Source organism: Bufo gargarizans, chromosome 6 (assembly GCF_014858855.1).
Source record: "Bufo gargarizans isolate SCDJY-AF-19 chromosome 6, ASM1485885v1, whole genome shotgun sequence".
NCBI lineage: Eukaryota > Metazoa > Chordata > Amphibia > Anura > Bufonidae > Bufo > Bufo gargarizans.
In genome coordinates, this window is record NC_058085.1 from 365741093 (window position 1) to 365766296 (window position 25204).

At 41.8% G+C, this 25204-nt stretch overlaps 1 protein-coding gene across 2 annotated transcripts; it reads left to right on the forward strand.

Annotated features, from left to right (window-relative positions):
• Positions 1-12090: 12090 nt before the first annotated feature.
• Positions 12091-24970, forward strand: LOC122941871. 2 transcript variants are annotated; one of them, XR_006390532.1, is made up of 14 exons: positions 12091-12190; positions 17547-17609; positions 18101-18187; positions 18728-18818; positions 18927-19017; positions 19104-19192; positions 21244-21371; positions 21580-21631; positions 21732-21829; positions 21904-22043; positions 23540-23605; positions 24122-24168; positions 24320-24455; positions 24554-24690. XR_006390532.1 is itself a non-coding variant. In XM_044299360.1 (14 exons), exons 2-14 carry the CDS (start codon positions 17549-17551, stop codon positions 24862-24864), a joined length of 1410 nt encoding a protein of 469 aa, XP_044155295.1. In that variant the 5' UTR covers positions 12094-12190; positions 17547-17548; the 3' UTR covers positions 24865-24970. The 2 variants fall into 2 exon arrangements, 1 of the variants encoding a protein (XP_044155295.1); XM_044299360.1 differs by having other exon boundaries at positions 12094-12190; positions 24307-24455; positions 24554-24970.
• Positions 24971-25204: the final 234 nt, after the last annotated feature.

Below are 25204 nucleotides of genomic sequence, written 5' to 3' on the forward strand. Positions count from 1 at the left end.
CATGCATGGCATTATGGGTGATCCCGCCTTCCCAGAGTTCCTTTCTCCATGTCCTCAAACGTGCAGCAACCATTTTATGAAAAAATGGTATTCATTACCACAAAGCGTGAGGAAATTCGGCTTCGGTGCAAATCAAATTTTTCCTGAAATTCGGAACAAATTCCACTTCCTCAGCTTCGATTCGCTCATCTCTATATACAGGTCCTTCTAAAAAAATTTGCATATTGTGATAAAGTTCATTATTTTCTGTAATGTACTGATAAACATTAGACTTTCATATATTTTAGATTCATTACACACAACTGAAGTAGTTCAAGCCTTTTATTGTTTTAATATTGATGATTTTGGCATACAGCTCATGAAAACCCAAATTTCCTATCTCAAAAAATTAGCATATTTCATCCGACCAATAAAAGAAAAGTGTTTTTAATACAAAAAAAAGTCAACCTTCAAATAATTATGTTCAGTTCTGCACTCAATACTTGGTCGGGAATCCTTTTGCAGAAATGACTGCTTCAATGCGGCGTGGCATGGAGGCAATCAGCCTGTGGCACTGCTGAGGTGTTATGGAGGCCCAGGATGCTTCAATGCGGCGTGGCATGGAGGCAATCAGCCTGTGGCACTGCTGAGGTGTTATGGAGGCCCAGGATGCTTCAATGCGGCGTGGCATGGAGGCAATCAGCCTGTGGCACTGCTGAGGTGTTATGGAGGCCCAGGATGCTTCAATGCGGCGTGGCATGGAGGCAATCAGCCTGTGGCACTGCTGAGGTGTTATGGAGGACCAGGAGGCTTCGATAGCGGCCTTAAGCTCATCCAGAGTGTTGGGTCTTGCGTCTCTCAACTTTCTCTTCCCAATATCCCACAGATTCTCTATGGGGTTCAGGTCAGGAGAGTTGGCAGGCCAATTGAGCACAGTAATACCATGGTCAGTAAACCAGTTACCAGTGGTTTTGGCACTGTGAGCAGGTGCCAGGTCGTGCTGAAAAATGACATCTTCATCTCGATAAAGCTTTTCAGCAGATGGAAGCATGAAGTGCTCCAAAATCTCCTGATAGCGGCTGCATTGACCCTGCCCTTGATAAAACACAGTGGACCAACACCAGCAGCGGACATGGCACCCCAGACCATCACTGACTGTGGGTACTTGACACTAGACTTCAGGCATTTGGCATTTCCCTCTCCCCAGTCTTCCTCCAGACTCTGGCACCTTGATTTCCGAATGACATGCAAAATTTGCTTTCATCCGAAAAAAGTACTTTGGACCACTGAGCAACAGTCCAGTGCTGCTTCTCTGTAGCCCAGGTCAGGCGCTTCTGCCGCTGTTTCTGGTTCAAAAGTGGCTTGACCTGGGGAATGCGGCACCTGTAGCCCATTTCCTGCACACGCCTGTACACGGTGGCTCTGGATGTTTCTACTCCAGACTCAGTCCACTGCTTCCGCAGGTCCCCCAAGGTCTGGAATCGGTCCTTCTCCACAATCTTCCTCAGGGTCCGGTCACCTCTTCTCGTTGTGCAGCGTTTTCTGCCACACTTTTTCCTTCCCACAGACTTCCCACTGAGGTGCCTTGATACAGCACTCTGGTAACAGCCTATTCCTTCAGAAATTTCTTTCTGTGTCTTACCCTCTTGCTTGAGGGTGTCAATGATGGCCTTCTGGACAGCAGTCAGGTCGGCAGTCTTACCCATGATTGCAGTTTTGAGTAATGAACCCGGCTGGGAGTTTTTAAAAGCCTCAGGAATCTTTTGTAGGTGTTTAGAGTTAATTAGTTGATTCAGATGATTAGGTTAATAGCTCGTTTAGAGAACCTTTTCATGATATGCTAATTTTTTGAGATAGGAATTTTGGGTTTTCATGAGCTGTATGCCAAAATCATCAATATTAAATAAAACAATAAAAGGCTTGAACTACTTCAGTTGGTGTGTAATGAATCTAAAATATATGAAAGTCTAATGTTTATCAGTACATTACAGAAAATAATGAACTTTATCACAATATGCTAATTTTTTTAGAAGGACCTGTATATATTCATTCAACTTTTATAACCAGTTAGTCAGGCAGGTGCTAAAAAGTTAGAAGATTTCTGATCTCTGGGACCCCCAATGTTGCCAGGAATAAGGGGCCCTGAAGAGACACAGGCTGTGCCTCCATTTAAGGATGACCGGTCACCTCTCCTGACATGTCAGTTTTAGTAACTAATTGTATTACTATTGAAATAACAATTCTGGAGCATCTATTCGTATGACTCTATGATGTACCATTCCTCTATTATTCCTGGTAGAATGTATGAATTGCTAGCAGTTGGCAATGAAGGTCCAGTTGGGAGGTGGGGGGTTCTGACACTGGTAGCACTGTAGCACTGATTGGATAATGTCAGACTGTGTAGGGGCACCACTCCCCCCCCCCCCTCACCCAAATGTTACCGATTCCTTCATACATTTTTCACAGGCATAATAAAGTAATAGCACATCATAGAGTCATAAAAATAGTTGTGTTAGAATTCCTGGGTAATGCAAGTTCGTAGACATCTCAGTAGAAGTGACAGTGTATGAAGAGAGAAAGCTCTTGCTTGTTCTGCTGTCCACCCAAGAACAGAGTCTAAGAGCCCATTTTTCATTACTTAAGTGGGAGTCATAAAGGTCTCCAATTTTTTTTTTTTTAAGCTTTGTGATTGACAGGTTATAAAACCAGCAGAGCAGTAGTCTGAACCAATGATGAGGCCGGGGGCATGTCTCAGAATACCTCTTCCTCCCTGTAGGGACTGTAACTAAACTGTAGCCACAGATCACAGCTCTGCTCTGATGTGGTCAAGGAGGAAAAGCTGAGGAAAACAAATGAGCATAGTGATTCCATAGAGGAACTGACATCTCATGAGGGTCACTTTAATATTTTGAGAGATAGCGATCCTGACAAAGATATTACAAACTTCCCGTCATATAAATATCAAATTGGTGGATACATTCTAGGTTTTGCCTCCTTTCTGTTAAAAAATTCCCCTTTTGATGCAAATTAGTTAAAATTTTGGCCTTTCTAAAGTCCACTTTTGGAGATAGACCCATGAAACTCAGCGCCACAAATACAGTGCTGTATATATATTGAAAATCCTACAGTATGGAAAACCTCGCCAATAACGTGGTATAACGAACCTCTCAACATCTGAATCCTCATTCACAGGACAACCTAACCCCAGTTCACCCACTAGCCACAAAACTTTCTAGAAATGGCCATTTTGGCTCATTTTTAGATAAGACCCATTATTATGAAAATCAAATGGGACAGCTTGGGGGTATTATAGTGTGTGTCAAACTGAACACCAGAATTCCCCATCGGGCCATCGCCCATAGCTATAACCATAGCTCCCCATACCTCAGGGCTCCGACATCTGCTAGTTAGAGAGGTCTGCAGGACCCAGCAGCAACCACGCATGATCCACTGACTTTAATTAAACCTTTGCATGGAGAGTGGTCTGATGCTGTGCTGAGAGGACGCACGCTGCTCTGAGCTCCGGCAGCCTCAGCCAACTACCACTCTGCCAAGCTGCCCTTCATCTCCAAAATTCACCCAGACCAGCCCATCAGCCCTTTCACCAGCCCAGGAGAACGGGAGATGACGAGGACAAAGAAAACACCAGGTCCTCCAACCAAACTCACCTCCTTCTTCACGGCGGCGCCAATCCAAGATGGCACCCGCTCTCCTCATGAAGCAACACAGGACACACCCGGCTTCTATTCCAAGCGCACTACGAGGAGGAAAAACCCCACAGGAGCAGAACAAACATCCCAACAAGTAAATCAAGTATTTCAAGCGGGGTCAGCACAAAGCTCTCCTTTGGGAGCTAATTCTGGCAGCACTGCCAGACCTGAGCGGGAGGATATCATTACTTTGACCACTATGCAGGACTTAATGGCAGATTTAAAAAGCTCCATCTAACTAGATATACAATCAGCCCTAAATACCATAAGAGCTGATATTATAGCTATTGGGGACCGCACTACTTTCTACTTTCACACTCACGTTTTGGGCAGATCCGTCATGGATTGCTCTAGGAGAAACAACATTAGGAACATCCCTGGAACCGTTTCAACTGACTCTCTCCAAGAGTTTCTGATAGACCTCTTTACGTAAAATATAAAAGTTTTTTTGGCGTGTATTAGTGGCAAAAAAAAAAATATTATTTGCCTTTCAACGGTGCAGATATTTGTTCTAAAAATCTAAAGCCTTTCGTGGAGTGTATAAGTGGAAAAAAGAAAAATATATTTTCCGTTCAGCGGTGCAGTTATATGTTCTAAAGCCCTTTTTTGTCATGTATTAGTGGCACAAAAAAATTGTATTTGCCATTGTGTGGTGAAGTGAGAAAATTACAGCCCTTTTTGGCGTGTATTATTGGCAAAAAATATATATATTTGCCATTCAGCTGTGCAGTTAAATATTTTAAAGCCCTTTTTGGCGTGGAAAATAAAAAGGGCTTATTAGGTGTTGTGTGGTGAAGTGAGAAAATTACTGACTTTTTTGTGGTGTTTTAATTTCCTTTTTATTTATTTGTCAGACAGAGAAGTGCCAGGCCCTGCACAGGGGAGTGGCAGAGGCCTAAATGTTTCTGAGAGAAGAGGGTGGCAGCTTGCCTGTGAGGCAGCAGCAAGTCGCTAGTGTGGTCGGGAGTCAGCGGAGGGCAGCAGTGGGAGGTCGGGAGCCAAACGTGCCTGGGGTAGACCACCCGCTTCGCAGGAGCCTACCTGTTCGGAAAGTAGTGGTGCAGGGGTTCACAGAAGCAGCGGCGGTAGCAGTCAGTTAGCGCGGAGAGTTGGGGGCAAAATCACCTTCTCGGCAGTGTGCCAGTTTTTTGTTAAGCCACCAGAGGAGATGAACATGGCCATTTGTAAAATCTGTGGGCAGAAGGTGAAGCGTGGTCAGTGTGCCAATGTTGGCACCACGGCCCTGCATCAACATATGCAGCGTCACCATAGTGGCTTGAGAGAACCGTGGCTCCCATGTGGTGGTCCAGCCTGCCGCAGCAACCGCTGCATCACCCTGTGGAACATACCAGATTTCAGGTAGTCAAGGCTCCACCACCTCAGCCGAAGGGAGCTGTCTGTCCTTCTCATCATCTGCTGGTCCTGATGCTCCTGCTCCTCCTCCTACTCCTCGTTAGTGGTGAGCGACAGAGGCAATATTCAAATTCGCAATATTTCGCAAATATTTGGAGGAATAATCGTCAAAAATTCGTGAATTCGAGAGTTCGCCATAATTTTCTTGATTGTGAAAATCAGCAATGTAATATGCATGTATTGCATGAGCAATACAGGTGTGGGTCACTTTTGCTACATTTTTCAAGCTGCTAGAAGTTTACTGTGGCTGGCAAAAATGGTTGGCACGGCAGAACATTACAATAGCTTTATATGCAGATAGAGTGCTCCCTCCAATATATTCGAAATTGCGAAAATCGGCAGTATTGATGCGAATATTTTGGTGCAATACGTGCAACTTTACATTTTAACAGGTCTGACTACATATTAGTGATTGGTGCACTAAGTATTGTTGTGAACTTGTGACGTCACAGCACTATGTCTGTAGCATGTATGTATGGACAGCAGAACCTATCAGCTACACTATATCAGGATATAACCTACACTGACTATCTCCCACTAACTATCTGTATATATATATATATGAGCTAACTAACTATCTATCTAATTTAATTAGTTGAAAGCACAGAGCACAGCAATGACACTGCTGTCTCTCTCAGAACGGCAAAAAACTGCAGAAAATGGCTGCTGGGGAGGTTCTTATATAGTAAGGGGTAGGCAACTTTCCTATTGGTTGCTAGGGATGTTGCTAAGCTCAAACAAAGACATTGCAGCCTTCTCATTGGCCCACAAGCAAGAAGCAGGGAGGGATCATGGGTTCAGATGGAAAAAAAAAATTTGAATATTCACGAATACGAATATATAGCACTATATTCTAAATCGTCGCAAATTCTCGAAGTGGCGATATTCGTGATTGAAATTCGCGATTTGAATATTCACGCCCAACACTCATTCCGTCAGCAATTGATCACTGAAGTGATTGCCAAGAGACAACAGTATGCGTGCACTCATCCAAAGGCGGAAAAGCTGAACGTGCTCCTGTCCAAGTTGCTGGTGCTGCAGTCTCTCCCTTGGTGGACTCTGCACCTTTTAGAGAACTTATGGCTTGTGCTGAGCTGAGGTGTAGAGTCCCAAGCCATCATTTATTTGCAAAAAAGGCAGTACCAGCCCTGCACACACATGTAGAACAGAAGGTGGGCCAGTCCTTGAGCCTGTCGGTGTCTGCCAAAGTGCACGGCAGTGCCGAAGTGTGGAGCTATAACTACGGTCAGGGACAATACATGACCTTTATGGCCCACTGGGTACATGTGGTTCCTGCACAGCCACACCAGCAACTTGGCCAGGTGACGCCACTTCCGCCTACACGTTCTCACGACGTTGATCCTGCGACAATGTCTGCCACTGTCTCCTTATCCCCCACTGTGTTATCAGCCTCCACTGCAGGGACAAGTCACAATGCCCCTCCAGAATACAACATATGCAGGGCACGGTGGTGTCATGGTGTTCTGCACCTCGTTTGCCTGGGCGAACAAAGTCACACAAGGGAGGAACTGCTCCATGTCCTTCATCAAGAAATTGAATCCTGGCTTTCTCTGCGACAACTGAAAATCGGAACCATGGTGACCGACAACGGGGAGAGCATGGTGTCGGCACTGCGTCAAGGAGGGCTGATCCATGCACCCTGCATGGCACACATGTTCAATCTGGTTGTCAAGCAGTTCCAATCCTGAGGTCTTCCATCCATCTGAATGACATCCTAAAAATGACCAGGAAACTTTGCATGCACTTCAGCCACTCATACACCGCAAAGCACACCCTCCTTGAGCTGCAGCGGCAGAACGGCATCCCCCAACATAGGCTGATATGCAACGTTTTCACCATTGAAATTCCACCCTCCATATGTTGGACCGACTATACGAACAGAGAAAGGCCATAAACAATTTCTTGATGATCCAAGCGGACAGGAAAACTCCCTTGTGTAACTTTGATGTCAGCCAATGGCAGCTCATGCGTTACACCTGCCGTTTGGTCGTGCCTTTGAGGAGGCAACGTTATTTGTCAGTCACCAGGACTACGGGATGAACAACGTCATTTCACTGCTTCATGTCCTTGAACAGATGCTGGTAAATCTGGCTGGTCAGGGAACTGGAGACGTGGCGCCTAGATATCATGGCCACATGAGCCCTGTGGGGGCTTAAATGGAGGAGGAGGACATTGGAGCACAATCAATGTGTAATGAAATGGGTGGTTTTTCAACACAGGTGAAAGGAGAGGAAGAGCAGGAGCAGCCAGTGGAAGACAAGGCAGAGAACCCAGACATACCGTGGCAGTATGCAGTGGAGATGGAGGCAGGGAGTCGCTCCAAGTCACTTGCACAAAAGACCTGATGCATGCTCACTTGCTAGGGTAGTGACAGCCGAATTGTCAGCATTCGCCAGAGGGATGACTTCTGGCTCGCCACCTTGTTGGACCCTTGATATCGGTCCAAAATGGGGGCCTTTTTTACACCTGCTGAGAGGGAGGACAAACTGAACTACTATAGAGACATCCTATGTAGTCAGTTGGCCGCTGCCTATCTGCGTCATTGTTCATCCTCTCGCAGGTCTCACCGGGGGGGCCCTTTGTGCTCACGTTCCTTTGCCATGGCTGCTGTGGCAGGGTGGGGGGTAGGAGCAGCTCCTGCTCCATCATCAGCAACTTAAATCTAGAGTCGCTGATGAGCAGCTTTCTTCACCCACCTAGTGAAGAAACTACTTGCCAGCAGTAGCTAGACCTGGAGCAGGACCTGAACCAGCAGGTGGTGGCATAGTTGCACAGCACCCTGCTACCCCACATTGAAGATTCGCTAGACTACTGGGCATCCAAACTGGATTTTTGGCCGCAACTGTCAGAGTTTGCCCTGGAAAAGCTGTCCTGCCCGGCCAGTAGTGTGGCATCAGAGCGCGTGTTTAGCGCGGCTGGGGCCATAGTTACCCCAAGAGGAACTCGCCTGTCCATCCAAAATGTGGAGAGACTGACCTTTGTCAAGATGAATCAGGCGTGGATCAGCCAGGATTTACACCCACCAATGCCTGATGCATCAGACTAGATCATCCATGGTGCCACACCAACATTTTGACAAAAAAGACTGGTTTCTTCTGGCTACCTACCTCAGATACTATTCTGATGCTGCCACCTGCCTGATGCCACACATCTGATGCCAAGTGCTCCTTCTTTCACCCATCATCTTCAGCTGGTACTGGTAATTGTCTCCCACCTCCCCACTCTGTCACCGGGTCACTCTGTGGTCTCCTGATGCTGCCGCCACCTCCACACTATGTCACCTTTCCATTCTGTGGCCTCCTTCTGATGATGCTGCTGCCACCTCCACACTCTGTCATTGTGCCACTCTGTGGCCTCCTGATAATGCTGCCGCTATATCCACACTGTCATTGTGCCACTTTGTGGCCTCCTCCTGATGCTGCTGCCACCTCCACACTGTCATTGTGCCACCCTGTGGCCTCCTCCTGATGCTTCTGCCACCTCCAGACTCTTGCATTGGGCCACTCTGTGGTCTCCTCATGCTGCTTCCACCTCACCATTATGTCACAGGGCCATTCTGTGGACTTCTCATGCTGTTCCCATCCTCCCCATTTTATGACTCGACCAAACTATCATTTGTTTGACCCTTCTTCTGATCTGTCAGAAGGAAGAAAAAATTAGACGCACAACGGATCCTGTCTATGTAACAGCTGTAAGGCCTGCATGACATGGTCCCTATTTTGCATCAGAATTGGCTTATGATTTAGTAGCCAAAAGCAGGAGTGGGCACAAAACACAGAAGACGTAAATGTTCCATTCACGTGTTATCTCTGTTTTGGATCCACACCAGTTTTTTTGGGCTTTAGCAATATTAATGGATTACTGACCAAATGCTGACCGAGTGAAGGCAGATGCTCAACAGACAGGATCTGTTTTTTGGGGGTTATTGTTCTGACCGATCAGAGGAAGGGCAAAATAATCAGGGATGTCAACACAAACTTACTGCTGACACCCTCTCCACTCTGTCGGGGGGGGTGGGCTCTACTTGTATAAGTGTGTAATAGAACAAGTTCTGAAGACATCTATGTGGAATCAGCTGCTGACGGTGTAAAAGGAGTGTGCTTCTTCTTGACGCTTACATTCAGCTGTAAGGCTGAGTTCACACCTGAGTTATTCGGTCAATTTTGGCTCCGTAGCTGCCCAAATAAGTGAAGTGTGCAGTGATTCTAAGAGTGATTCTAAGTGTGCGTGTCATACTACTGTACGAACTCACAGTATTGTTTCACTACCACAGCAGACTCCCTATGCTTGTTACTGCAAGGCACAGTGTTCTACACCACTATACAGGCTCTCTGAAGCCAGGAAATAGCCATTTTGTAACTCGATTTGCCGCAAATAAATTCTGATCAAACCGAAATTGTTTTGAAAAATTTATGGAACCGGCCAAATCGATTTTTTTTTTATTTCGCTCATCTCTAGTCCTCATCACAAGCTGCGGAACGGTTAAAGAAATGGTCCCTTTATCCACCACAAGAGGGAGAAAGATCCCCAGGAAAGAAGAAACCTCCAACCTTGATGCAAGAATGGACTGTAGTGAAAGCTACAAGAGAAGATATGGACTATATAGCAGTACTGTGAGGTACTCTTTTCTTGTCTTCCTACTCAGGGATGCTTATCCTTACTATTTTCTTCCATGTTTTTTTCATACTTGTTTTTATAACCCGACTTACAAGTTTTTCTAAAAGTTTTATTTGAAGCTATGGCTGTTGGTTTAGCCGGAGCTAGCCAAGTTGAAAGTATTTCTTTATTTTTACACTACTCCTCTCACTGATTTAAGGATTTGTTTAAAATTTAGTTAAACTAGTATTGTTACCTTGGTCACTTATCCCTTCCTCCAAAGTGACTCCCCCGGCAATATTTTCTCTAACCCTACACATGGCAGTTGCGATTGGGATTGGCAAATTTTTAAGAACTATGTGGTGATTATAATAAAATCATAGACCCCACAATGGATAAAAAACCACCAGACATTTGAGATAATGATCTCTCTTTCAGAGACTTATTACATAAGGAAGGAATTTTCAATCCTTGGAGCATTTTACATTCAACTCCCCATAACTCTTATTCACGTATAAATATGATTTGTGTAGACAAAATACTGCTGCAAAATGTCATCTCAGCAGACATAGGTATTACATCCTGGTCAGACCATGCCCCAACATCCATAACTGTTAAACTGCAATTTTCTATGTCGCATTTTGCGCCTTGGAGATTGAACAACTCCATTCTAAATAACCCAGAATACTTAAAGGTATTTTGCACAGCCCTGCAGGAATATTTTGAAATTAATTCTACAACAGATGTTGCTACATCAACAATATTGTGTGCCCATAAGGCAGTTATGAGAGGTGTCTTCCTGAAATATTCTGCCCTTGAAAAGAAAAAACGTCACCAAAAAATGAAGTTACTCACCAACAAAATTACACAAATAGAAAATGAAAATAAAATGTCACGTAAAGCAATCTACGTTTCTTAACTAAAAGAACTTAGACATGAGCTGTACATCCTTAGGCAATCTAGATTTGAATTTCTTCTCTGCAAATCTAAATCTATGTATTACAGCAGAAATAAAGCTAATAAATCACTAGCAAACAGAATCAAAACTAAGTCAGCCAAATCCAGAATTCCCTTTTTATACAACATGGATCGACAGAAAATTATGAACCCACAAGACATTGCAAACAAATTTGTGTCCTATTATTGCCAACGAAGGTCAAACTCCACAACCTACCCCAGAAACAATTAATGCATTTCTGGAAAAAGTGTATCTTAAAAAACTATCAAACGCTCAACTAGTAATGCTAAATATACGGCATACATATTAGGACATCGTCAGACATCATCCACAACTCCATCCTCCGTCAGTCGAAACTCCATCCTCTGTCAGGCAAAACTCCCTCCTACCTCAGACATCATCCACAACTCCCTCCTCCGTCAGGCAAAACTCCATCCTCCGTCAGGCAAAACTCCATCAGTCCTCCTCCCTCAGACTAAACTCCCTCCTCCCTCAGGCTATACTCCTTCCTCCCTCATCCCAAACTCCCTCCTCCCTCAGACATCAGCCCAAACTTCTACCTCCCTCAGCCCAAACTCCCTCCTCCCTCAGGCGTCAACCCAAACTCCTTACTCCGTCAGCCCATACTCCCTCCTCCCTCAGGCGTCAGCCCAAACTCCCTCCTCCATCATGCGTCAGCCCAAACTCCCTCCTCCATCATGCGTCAGCCCAAACTCCCTCCTCCATCATGCGTCAGCCCAAACTCCCTCCTTCATCATGTGTCAGCCCAAACTCCCTCCTCCATCATGCGTCAGCCCAAACTCCCTCCTCCATCATGCGTCAGCCCAAACTCCCTCCTCCATCATGCGTCAGCCCAAACTCCCTCCTCCATCATGCGTCAGCCCAAACTCCCTCCTCCATCATGCGTCAGCCCAAACTCCCTCCTCCATCATGCGTCAGCCCAAACTCCCTCCTCCATCATGCGTCAGCCCAAACTCCCTCCTCCATCATGCGTCAGCCCAAACTCCCTCTCACCATACTCCCTCCTCCCTCAGACGTCAGCCCTAACTCACATCTCCCTCATGCCACACTCCCTCCTCCTTCAGACGTCAGAGCACAAACTCCCTCCTGCCTAACTCCCTCAGACTTCAGCACAAACTCCCTCCTCCTTAACTCCCTCCTCCCTCAGACTTCAGCCCAAACTCCCTCACCCAAAACTCCCTCAGCCAAAACAGCCTCATCCATCAGGTGTCGGCTCACAGGCTCTGGCCCCACCCCTATCACTACAGTTTGTGCTCTCGTCGATGCCACGCCCCCCATTTTAACATTCAGGCACACTGTCCAATCAGCATAAGTAGTGTTCAAAGATCCTGCTGCTGATTGGCTAGTGGCAGGCAGTAGGCGTGCACCCAGTGTGGCAGTCAATGTAACATGAGCTGCCGGCCATCAGTGTTATTCAGGCAGCCCAGCAGATAACCCGTCTGTCCCCAGCAAGCAGAAGAGCCGCGGTTCACACAGCCAGCAGCCTCCCACAGTAAGAAACTTGCATTTACCCCCTCACCACCCTGCTTGAGGTCAACCCCTTACTAAACATTGTTAATGTGGCGCCCACCCCACCCCCCCCCCTCTCCCCCTCAAGATGGCTGACGGCATCCTCTACTTATGTATCCCCTGCACACATTGCCACGATCCCCCGAAAACCCATTGTTCAGATGCCGCGATGCCCAGCCCCCCCCTCCATAAATGCCTGCCTTCCCCGCTTATTCCCCCCCCCCCCCCCCCCCCCTCCCTGTACATACTCTTAAGTCCCCGGGGCTTCTCTCTCCCCCTCCCCCCCATTAGATGTTGCTGTCAGGGGCTTCCCCCTCGAATACAACAGATGCGGATCAGCGGGCGCCCCCTGCCCCCAACATCATAGAAGGCTGCGGTCAACCCGGCTTCCTCATGAAATATCCCTTCCCCTCATGACATATGCGGTCAGCGGCTAATAGATGTTGCGGTCCCGGCTGTCCCCCCTCCCCCCATTTAGGAATGTTGCGGTCCCCCGGCTTCCACCTCCCCCCATTAGATGTTGCGGTCCCCCGGCTTCCCCTCCCCCCAGTAGATGTTGCGGTCACCTGGCTTCCCCCTCATGACATATGCGGTCAGGCGGCTAATAGATGTTGCGCGTCCCCGGCTTCCCCCTCCCCCCATTAGATGTTGCGGTCCCCAGGCTTCCCCCATCCCCCATTAGATGTTGCTTCCCCCTCCCCCCTAATAGATAGTGCGGACCCCCGGCTTCCACCTCCCCCCTAATAGATAGTGCGGACCCCCGGCTTCCACCTCCCCCCTAATAGATAGTGCGGACCCCCGGCTTCCACCTCCCCCCTAATAGATAGTGCGGACCCCCGGCTTCCACCTCCCCCCTAATAGATAGTGCGGACCCCCGGCTTCCACCTCCCCCCTAATAGATAGTGCGGACCCCCGGCTTCCACCTCCCCCCTAATAGATAGTGCGGACCCCCGGCTTCTCTCTCCCACCAGTCTCTGTGCTGCCCTGCATATTCAGCGTCCCGTGGTTACCATGGCAACTGGACGCCTGAGCAGGCATCCAGCTTGCGATGGTATAGTGAAGCCTGAGCAGGCTAAGTTCAAGTAAAAACGCTCAGCAGTTCACTATATAGTGTATTGCAGAGGAGGCATCAGACCCACTGGATCTTAAAGAACCAAGTGGGTCTGGGTCAGAAGCAAAAAAGTAAAAAAAAAAAAAAAACACCTATCTGTTATTGTGTAAAACTTAAATAAATAAAAAAAAAAGGTATACATATTAGGTATCGCAGCGTCCGTCTCGACCGGCTCCATAAAAATATCACATGACCTAACCCCTCAGATCAAGACCGTAATAAATTTAAAATAAAAACTGTGCCAAATAAACCATTTTCTGTCACCTTACTTCACAAAAAGTGTAATAGCGAGCGATCAAAAAGTCACACGCACCCCAAAATAGTGCCAATAAAACCGTCATCTCACCCCTCAAAAATCATACCCTGCCCAAGGTAATCGCCCCAAAACTGAAAAAACTATGGCTCTCAGACTATGCAAACACTAAAACACGATTTTTTTTGCTTCAAAAATGAAATCATTGGGTAAACTTGTATAAATAAAAAAAAAAAGGTATACATATTAGGTATCGCAGCGTCCGTCTCGACCGGCTCCATAAAAATATCACATGACCTAACCCCTCAGATCAAGACCGTAATAAATTTAAAATAAAAACTGTGCCAAATAAACCATTTTCTGTCACCTTACTTCACAAAAAGTGTAATAGCGAGCGATCAAAAAGTCACACGCACCCCAAAATAGTGCCAATAAAACCGTCATCTCACCCCTCAAAAATCATACCCTGCCCAAGGTAATCGCCCCAAAACTGAAAAAACTATGGCTCTCAGACTATGCAAACACTAAAACACGATTTTTTTTGCTTCAAAAATGAAATCATTGGGTAAACTTGTATAAATAAAAAAAAAAAGGTATACATATTAGGTATCGCAGCGTCCGTCTCGACCGGCTCCATAAAAATATCACATGACCTAACCCCTCAGATCAAGACCGTAATAAATTTAAAATAAAAACTGTGCCAAATAAACCATTTTCTGTCACCTTACTTCACAAAAAGTGTAATAGCGAGCGATCAAAAAGTCACACGCACCCCAAAATAGTGCCAATAAAACCGTCATCTCACCCCTCAAAAATCATACCCTACCCAAGGTAATCGCCCCAAAACTGAAAAAACTATGGCTCTCAGACTATGCAAACACTAAAACACGATTTTTTTTTGCTTCAAAAATGAAATCATTGGGTAAACTTGTATAAATAAAAAAAAAAGGTATACATATTAGGTATCGCAGCGTCCGTCTCGACCGGCTCCATAAAAATATCACATGACCTAACCCCTCAGATCAAGACCGTAATAAATTTAAAATAAAAACTGTGCCAAATAAACCATTTTCTGTCACCTTACTTCACAAAAAGTGTAATAGCGAGCGATCAAAAAGTCACACGCACCCCAAAATAGTGCCAATAAAACCGTCATCTCACCCCTCAAAAATCATACCCTACCCAAGGTAATCGCCCCAAAATTGAAAAAAATATGGCTCTCAGACTATGCAAACACTAAAACATGATTTTTTTTTTTTTCTTCAAAAATGAAATCATTGGGTAAACTTGTATAAATAAAAAAAAAAGTATACATATTAGGTATCGCAGCGTCCGTCTCGACCGGCTCCATACACACATATATATATATATATATATATATATATATATATATATATATATCTCACATGACCTAACCTGTCAGATGAATGTTGTAAATAACAAAAAATATAAATTGTGCCAACAGCTATTTATTGTTATCTTGCCTCACAAAAAGTGTAATATAGAGCAACCAAAAATCATATGTACCAAAAATACTGTCACCCTATCCCGTAGTTTCTAAAATGGGGCCGCTATTTTGGAGTTTCTACTCTAGGGGTGCATCAGTTTGGCTTCAAATGGGTAAAAAAAAAAAAAAACAGTCCAGCAAAATCTGCATTCCAAAAACCGTATGGCATTCCTTTCCTTCTGCACCCTGCCGTGTGCCCGTACAGCTGTTTACGACCGCATATGGTGTGTTTCTGTAAACGACAGAATCAAGGCCATAAATATTTAGTTTTGTTTGGCTGTTAACCCTTTTTTTTGTTACTGGGGAAAATGGATTAAAATGGAAAATTAGACAAAACATTGAAATACTTAAATTTCATCTGCCAACAACTCATGTGGAACTCCTAAAGGGTTAAACAAATTAGAATACCTTGAGGGGTGTTGTTTCTTAGATGTGGTCACTTTCATGGAGTTTCTACTCTAGTGGTGCATCAGGTGGGCTTCAAATCGATCATGGTGTCCCAAAAAAACAGTCCAACAAAATCTGCCTTCCAAAAACCGTATGGCATTCCTTTCCTCCTGCGCCCTGCCGTGTGCCCGTACAGCAGTTTATGACCACATATGGTGTGTTTCTGTAAACCACAGAAACAGGGCCCTAAATATTGAGTTTGTTTTGCTTGTTAACCCTTGCTTTGTAACTGGAAAAAGTTTTTAAAATAAATTTGTTCTAAAAGTGACATTTAGAAATTGTACCTCTTTTTTCCATAAATTTGGTATTTTCTTTATACTTCATTTTACCAGTGTCATGAAGTACAATATGTGATGAAAAAACAATCTCAGAATGCCCTGGATAAGTCAAAGCGTTTTAAAGTCATCAGCACTTAAAATGTCAGTGGTCAGATTCCAAAAAAAAAAAAAATGGGCAAGTCCGTAAGGTTAAATAGGGCCTAGTCCTAAAAAATAATTAAAAAATTTACATGTTAGGTATTGCTTTGTCCGTAATGACCTGTTGTAAAATAATACCACATGGATTAAGCCCTCAGGTAAACACGGTAAAATTAACTAAATAAAAACTGTGTGAAAAATATTGGGGGTCAATTTGCCATACAAAAGTGTAATCCCAAGCAATCATAAGGTAATACGCCACACAAAATTGTTCCAATCGTGCCATCATCTCATCCCGCAAAAAAAGGACTCTACATAAGACAAACTCTCCAAAAAAATAAAATAAAAAGCCTCTCAGGATATGCATATAAAAAAAAAATTATATATATTTACAAGCAACATTTGAAAAATGGTGCCAAAACATCTATTTTGGCTTACCTTGACTCACAAAAATATTAATCTAGAGCAACCGAAAATCATATGCACCCTAAAATAGTACCAACAAAACTGACACCTTATCCTGTAGTTTCAAAAATGTGATCCTTTTTTTGGGAGGTTCTACTCTAGGGGGTGCATCAGCAGCAGTGTTCCCTCCAACCCTTGGCAGCTGCTGAGCATGGTCGGCTCAGAGCTGGTCACTGCGCCACCATCGGTTGACGGTATGAAAAACAAAAATAATTGTCACATCAAATACAGAGTACAATCCATGCACCATCCCGAACAATACAGTATAATCCTTGACCATGCTGTACAAAGTACAATATATTTCACACACCATGCCATACAATGCACAGTATTGAAACTACCCTGGGGGGTTTTGCTATTTATTCTACGCCCTGGTACAGGGTACATAAAATGGAGGATACGCTACGTAGTAGGAACGCCCCCTCCCTCAATCACTATATTGGGTTACATACAGGTTTTCTCCGAGTCCTGGAGGGTCACTCACTCACTGGCTTTTGCTGTGTACGTTGTTGACTCCTACTCACCGTGATTAGATGAACATGATGAATCTGCCGCTCAGAGGCACAAAGTCCTGAGGGTGTCCACTCCATAATACATTTTTTCTGTTGGTTGACCATTTTTATTATGTTTTTCTGGCCCGTATAGTAAAGGTGTACTACGCCCCTAGACATCTTATCTCAGGTCCAAAGGGTAGGCGATAAGTTTGATCGCGGTGGGCCGTCTACTGTGACCCCTGCCATCTCTGCCTTGTGGAAGTTTCAAATCAGCGCATGCATCAAAGTGAGCTCCGTTCCTGATGACGTTTGAACAAGTACATAGTTGTCACGCCTTATCGCATAGACATGAATTCAGGGGGTGTTACCTGATTTTGGCAACACCAAAGCCCTAAGTTCCTATGCTCACGACTTCTGTATTCTCCCTTTATAAGGTATGTAGCTCACTTTGCTCTGTATGCTGATTTCATGGTCCCGCTACGTAGAGATAGCAGTGGTGTCCCAGTGGACGGCCCCCCCACATGATCATACATCTTATTCTCTATCCTTTTGGACAGGGGTTAATTTGGCTCAGAACGGAGTACGCCCATAAATGTTACATTATATACTAATGAATGCTATTATATTTTTTAATTTAATATTTTAGAAATGAGTGATCAAATCAATACATTGAAAGAATATGAAAAATTAAGACAAGACATGCAAGATGGTAATGTATCATAATCACTGTATACATTTTATTTAAACTGTCTGTGGTGATGTCACAACAAGTGTTGTATAAATGTAAAAAGAAAAATTCAGGAGATACATATACCGTATATATTTTTTATTACGTTTAGTTGATTTTGCACTGTTTAATTAGTTGTTAATCATGTAACAATCAGCTGACGTAACAAACAGTGCCTCTCCGCAAATCAGTGACCAAAAAGCTGTTTTGGCTCATTCATTAATTCTAGAAGTCTGCCACCTCTGTGTTTTATTTATTTTTAGTAGAGTCGACGTGTTACGTCAGCTGCAGATTCTATGATCTGCAACTATGATGAAATAGGTGTCAGCAGACAAGAAGTGACCACTTTATATTATAGCCCGGTGGCCACAGAGGTTGGACAACTTTTTACAAGAGACAAAATACTTTCTGAGCTATATGACTTCCAAAACCTTAACATATATTTATAAAAATTTTATTTTATTTTTTAATAGGGCTTTTGACGGAAAATGGCTTTCATAGCAAAGTCCGATCTTTATTACTGGATGTGACAACTCCATTGACAAAGAATGAATGGCAAGGTAATGCAATATCAGCCCAAATAATATATAATTATAAAAAAATTACATATTTTTCATAATGTAATTCAAGGTAAGACATCTAACATGTAAAACTTTGGACATGTGTAACATGAAAGTAAAAATTTATTGTAGACTTGGGTTTCAGTGTATCTTCTTTCAACGATTATTAGAATGATTTCTCAGAATTCAGTGCTCAGCATTTTCTCTCCCATATCTATGTCATGTCATTGAGACGCACCTAATGTTATTTTATTGGAAAGTGTATATTATGATATGACAGAGTACGGAGAAGAGCATGTGTTTTTGCAGACTTTCCCTGGATCGTTCTCCTTATTGGAGTAGGTTTAAACATTCAAACTCTAGCTTATCAATAATTTAGATATTTATTTAAAAATTTTAAAATTTTCAGTAGGACATGTAAAAGGTTTTCTAATAGACCGTTTATATTTAATATTATCTTTTATTTAAATTTATTTATTTTGATTAATTTTAAACACTATATATATATATAATTATTTTTATTTTTTTTCTTTCAAACAGGTGATTTCATAATTCGGTCTTTATTTGAACAAGGATACACCCAGAAGGAGATGTTAATAATGCTTGACAGAAATTTTGAAATTAAAATTTCGTACGTATTTGTTTAATAAGACTACAGATATAAAAATTGTATTATGTATAACAGTCAAATCTTTTTTTCTTTCAAAGTCAACTAATTTCTACCTATTCATACTTTTAGAGATCGACACTTAAGGCGAATTTTGAAACGTTTAGGATTAAGGCGAAGAAGTAATGACCGCCCTTTTGAAGCAATTTTTAAGGCGGTTCAGGTGGGTCAGTTTAATAAAATTTTTTTGACTATATAGTTTTAAGAAGTATGATTTTTTTTTTTTCACCTCACATAATTTCATTGCAGGGTGAGCTTCAAAACTGGTCTCCTTTTAAAGGTATAAGAGCAATGCACAAGCGCATTAGAGATGTTAGAGGAGTTCAACCCTGCTATAGGTAAAATTTTATATATATTATGCAGAAGAACCCTGCTTCGCATGGGTATATTTCATCAATTTCATTTTATGTTTCCGTGTGTCCCAAAAAAATAAATAAAAATTATTGAAACATACAGACATCAAAGATCTTCAATCAAACTATTACCTTTCTATGGGAAGGAAAAAGTCTGCGTATAGCTTTAAATAAACTTGTGCTACCCAGAAATAGGGGGGGGGGGGGGTCTAAATTTACCAAACTTTAGAATATATAGGCACTGTATTGACTGGATACAGAAATCTAGTTACCATTCCAACTATGCACTAGAACAACAATTGGCTTCCCCATGGCCTTTAACTAACATACTACACTCAAGGATAAGTGCTCTACCTTCATTGATGAAACATTCCACAATTATTAGAGATACCATGATAGCCTGCAGAGAAGCACGTAAACTAGATCAGACCCTTCATGGGCTCAAGAAAAATGGGACTATGGCACCATCCTTAATTTCCTCACAGAATCCAAAATAAAATGTTGGAGACTTGGAGAGGGAGAGAGAGGGATATGTAAATTTCTAGATCTTTTACAGACCACTGAGAAGAGAAACATTACCTTTACTTAGCTATGTAGTAAATAAAACCTTAACAAATCACACTACTTACCCTATCAACAGATCATCGATTTCTGCAGACAGAGAATATTTGACGTCGCCTCAGAATGCACTAATAATAACCGATTATGCTCAATGGGTTCTGAACCAGCCAAATACTCTCTCTATTCCATTAATCAAATCATTATGGAAACAGGGGGGGGGGAGTAGAGGCCAAATTGTTTAAAAATTGTGAACGAACACAGGAGATTAAAATCTCATCTGAGGAACTTCTACAAGGGTGTATAAGAGTTTGTAAAGCGGTCCCATGTGAGAAGTGGACAGAATCCCATTTCAGTTTGATACTCGTCCATCTATGCCTTTAAGTTCCCCAATAACCTTAATAATCCTTATCATCTGAATTCATGTCCTAAATGTTGATTGGAGAGAACTGACTTGGCACACTGTATCTGGCAATGCTCCTATGTACAGGAGTACCGGGACAAGGTTTGAAATTGGATTCCTTGCACATGGAAGTAAAAATTTAAATCTGACCGCAGAAACAATGCTTTATCATGTCTTTACATGAGACCTCCGGCCTCATCTTATAGTGGACGTTGTCCTACTAATATCCTTTAGGGCAGGGCTGGCCAACCTGCGGCTCTCCAGCTGTTGCAAAACTACAACTCCCAGCATGCCCAGTCTGCCTACAGCTATCAGTCTACAGCAGGGAATGGTGGGAGTTGTAGTTTTACAACAGCTGGAGAGCCGCAGGTTGGCCAGCCCTGCTTTATGGGTTTACTACAATTTGGGCTGAAGACTGGGACGCTCCAGTTGGATGAGCTGATATCTCAAATGAAGCATTACATGTTCATAGATTACATTTTAGACAGACACAGAGTAAAAAACAAAAAAAAATCTCCTGTAAATGGAGGGTTTTTATTAGCAAACATATTCCACAAGAATAGATCACATCTCTTATGAATACCTTCAAGTACACATTATGATATGCCAAGGAAGCTCTAAAAGGAACGTTGGGAAAACTAGATGTAGGGAACTATAGAGGAAAACAAGATATTATTTATGTGATAACTATAAAACAGTTTATTTGCATATACATACACCTTCATTGGTGAATGGTAAGGAGATCATATTAGACATCTTTAGTTTAGGGATGAGTTGGGAAAGTTCATGTTATGAGCATGTTCCTTTATGCCTAATGTAAAATGAAAAATATATCACTTTTGTCAATTACCTTCTGATCGATTGTACACCTAGTATATTTTTTGGGGTGATCTAATAAAAAAAAAAAATATTAAAAAATTATATATATACAGTTTCTCCCTTAAGTGACCTCTACATTGTCCGCCCCTTTAACTGTGACTTTCACAGTGACTGCGCATATATATATATATATAATATATAATTTATTTTGAAATTTTATTAGCATTATTTAATTTATATAATTTTATTTATTTAGGAACGATATTCATGATGTAATGAGGGAACTTGACAAGGATGGACTGTTGAGACGTCGACCCGGACGCTGTAAAATACCAAGAAGAGTATATTCAACCAAGGGTCCAAATGATATTTGGCACATAGATGGTACGTATTTATATAGTTTCATGTTTTATAAAGTGTGTTAATTAATCAATTTTAACGAATTTGAGTAAAATCATAATGTCTCTAGTTTGTTTATATTTTTTTAAGCCATTCACGTTTACATTCTATTGCCTATGTTTTATGTTTCTAATAAAATAAATAGTTGTCTATGAAGTATGTTCTCGCGTAAATTTTACTTTATATTCTCTAGGTAATGATAAGTTGCGTTTTTATGGAATATGGATACATCTTGGTATTGATGGGTACGTTTATTATAATGTGAAGTTAATTGTCTGTTTATTTAGTACTATACTAACCAAATTAACAAATACTTAAATTCTTTGTTATAATTTTGTATGTCAGATTTTCCAGACGTGTTATTTGGCTTCATGCAGCCACATCAAATCGTAAACCGGACTTCATTGCACGTTATTTTATTGATGCAGTGGTCAGGGAACATGGTAATATAAAATATTAAGCATCAGACCTAGCTTATCATAGTAAATTTCTAAATATTATTGTATTTTAATTTTAGGTTGTCCGCGTGTAGTGAGAGCAGACAGAGGGAAAGAGAATGTCTCAGTCGCTGTAGTACAGACTTCTTTCCGATATCGTCATAATGACATTTTATCTGGCACTAACAGTTTCAGATATGGCAAGTCTGTACATAATCAAGTAAGTTTGTTATATAAAATTTTTATTATTTATTAAAAATATAATTAAATAATGCTAATTTGATGGCTTGTCGCACCAATCTTATTATTTGTTACTATGTTCTTGCTAAGACAACAATATTACCCACTAATATCAACATGTTTTCAATTATCTTCTATTAAAGTTAAAGGGGTTCTGCACTTTGATTTAACTGATCTATCCTCTGGATAGATCATCAGCTTCTGATCGGCCGGGGTCCCACACCCGGGACCCCCGCCGATCAGCTGTTTCAGAAGGCAGCGGCGCGGCCTTCTCACTGTTTACCGCCGGTCCAGTGACGTCACGACTAGTATCAACTACCGTGGGCGGGGCTAAGCTCCATTCAAGTGAACAGAGCTTAGCCACGCCCACGCTAGTCGATACTAGTTGTGACTTCAGTCGTCCGGCGGTAAACAGTGAGAAGGCCCCGGCACTGCTTGAGCGCCGCTGACTGCTCAAACAGCTGATCGGTGGGGGTCCCGGGTGTGGGACCCCGGCCGATCAGAAGCTGTGATCTATCCAGAGGATGGATCATCAGTTAAATCAAAGTGCAGAACCCCTTTAACTTTAAAAACCTGTAGTCCATGTTTGCCTTTATTGTGAATGGTCTTGTCATTTTGTTCTTTTGTCCTTTGTTATATCCCACAGAGCTCCAATGAAGCCTGTGTCACGCATGCTTACTTAGTTTTATTGTTCCACAGGTACTTTTATCATGCTCTGTCATTTTCACTGATCTAAGTTCTGGCCACTGAACATCCGCCTTGAGTTCTGCTCTCCCACGCCGTCACTTTATTCTCCTGCTCTATAAATTTCCATGACTCACCATCCAACAGTTCAGCAGTGTTAAAATGTATAGCATTTTGCAAGGAGGTAAATTGTCAGGATTATATCATTCTTTTTCCACCTTCACTGCAGAGACTTGTCAGTGTCGCACTCTATACTAAACACTATAAAGTTACTGGACTGTCATACGCCCAGTCATAGCAGAATAGTGAATTCACAAGGTGTGTGGTAGAGCTGGAAGGAAGGAGATTCTTCAGTGGTTATGGCGTGCAAACAGACATAGCATAACAGAGTAGCTGTTGAACACGAAAACCAACTGAGCATGATTCAACTATGTGTCTCAACATCGCTTTATAACGTAACCAGACAAAACACCATTCATATGAAGGCAGGCACATGAACTAGAGGTTGGGGAATACCTTTTCAACCATGTATTCAAAGTAATGGCAAATTGTGCTAAATAATGTAGTTTTAACAACCTGTATATTGGTACATATATCAACATTATTTGGTCAAGCCCCTTGAATATGTCAAATGTGAAGCTATTTTTCATAAGTTTTATTTTTTTTCAAGCAAGTTTATAATTTCTCATTAATAATTTTTCTACTAATATGTTATGTATTAAGATTTACTCTTAATGTTAAGAATAAAAATAATAACTTGTAAAATCTTATCATTATCTTTGCATGAAAAAGCGTGCAGAGTGTTTTAACGGACATCTCAAAAAATCATGGATTTGCATGTGGCAGAATCATTTTGAGGTAAATAATTTTTAGTTTTTCATTAAGATTATTTAAAAGGGTTGTCTGTGAATAACAAGGTTATCCCCTACCCAGACGATATGTCACATGTATGTGATAGTGTTGGGTCTCACTGCGACCCCTCACTCCCCACCCTTCTAGACCATAATCTTGAATGAAATTACTTTACCCTGCCTATAAGAGTGTTATGCCAATGTCATGGGTAATAATTGGAGCACAGAAGATACTCTAGTAAAACACTTCTAATTCTGCGTTCCAATTGATTCCATCTTGTGTATTTTAAATCACACACTTCCTACTCAAGCTCTGGCCCTGTTTATTCCTATGTTGGGGTTATTGGCCAAGCGCTCATACTACCCTTGCTTACATATCAAATATCTTATGTATATCAGAATTAAATATTTGGTAATTAATTCGCCAATCACTTCAAATAAACAGTTTTGATACTTTAATTTTTAAATCAAAAATAATATTAAATTTCATAAATTTAACAATTATTTAATTCTTCAAAAACAGGCAATGTTGGAGGCGCAGATTTTGGAACTTTCAAATCCCATTCACATGTAGGTATTATTAATTTTAATATTAGACTAACTTTTATTTAAATGATCATCAGGATATTCAAATATAATTTTTATTGCTTCCACTGCTTTCCTGTTCTCAAAAAGCTTAATTTTACTTATATTTTTTAATTATTCAAGACATTGTATTCAGTTTTGTTTTCTACAAATTATTAACAACGAGCTTGAGCGTGAGCGCATTGAATGGAATAACCATAAAATAAGGAGGCAAGGACATACTGATGGCCACTATGGAAAACCGGATTTACTCTTTTATGCTCCACCTCAAGGTAGTCATAACACGCATGTATAAATAATATTTTATTCCCAGTTGAAAAATGTATTCTCATTTGATATCTTTATTGATTTTGAGATCTCTATATTTCAGGGACTGTAAATCAACTACTTGAAGTCGATCAAGACCTTCTACAGTATGCTGAGACATTAGCATGCAAGAAAGGTCTTCCAATGGTGGTTGCCAACAAATCATTTCGAAGACACTGCTCAACTCTTCTAAAACAGGCGGGACATGAAAATGTTTGTGGTGTAAAGGAAGCAATGGCTGCATACCTACTCATTGCAAATAACATTTCACATAAGATCAACACTGAGCATTTAGATCTGCCCAAAACCTTTCTTGAAGCATGCGAAATCTATGATGTGGTGTTATCAGATAATAATGAACAAACTGTCCTGTAAATCTGAATGCCATGTAATTTTACAATGTCTAAAAATATATTTTTTTTAAGTCTCTACATTTATTTTTAAAAAAACATTTAAAAAAAATAAATAAAATTGACATGGATTAAAAGGTTACATGTGAAATCCAATATGGCTTGTTTCTTTGGCAACTGTGTTCTTATTTGAAAATGCATGCAAGGGTACTACAAGCAGGTACCGTTAACGATGAAAATATCTTTGTTAAATGTTATAATTACATGACAGTAATCACTGTCTAAAGGTCTAAATAGAAACCGATAGAATAATGATGAAGGAAACAAGAAAAGAGGGAGGGTGAGTGATTGTATGGAGGACATCA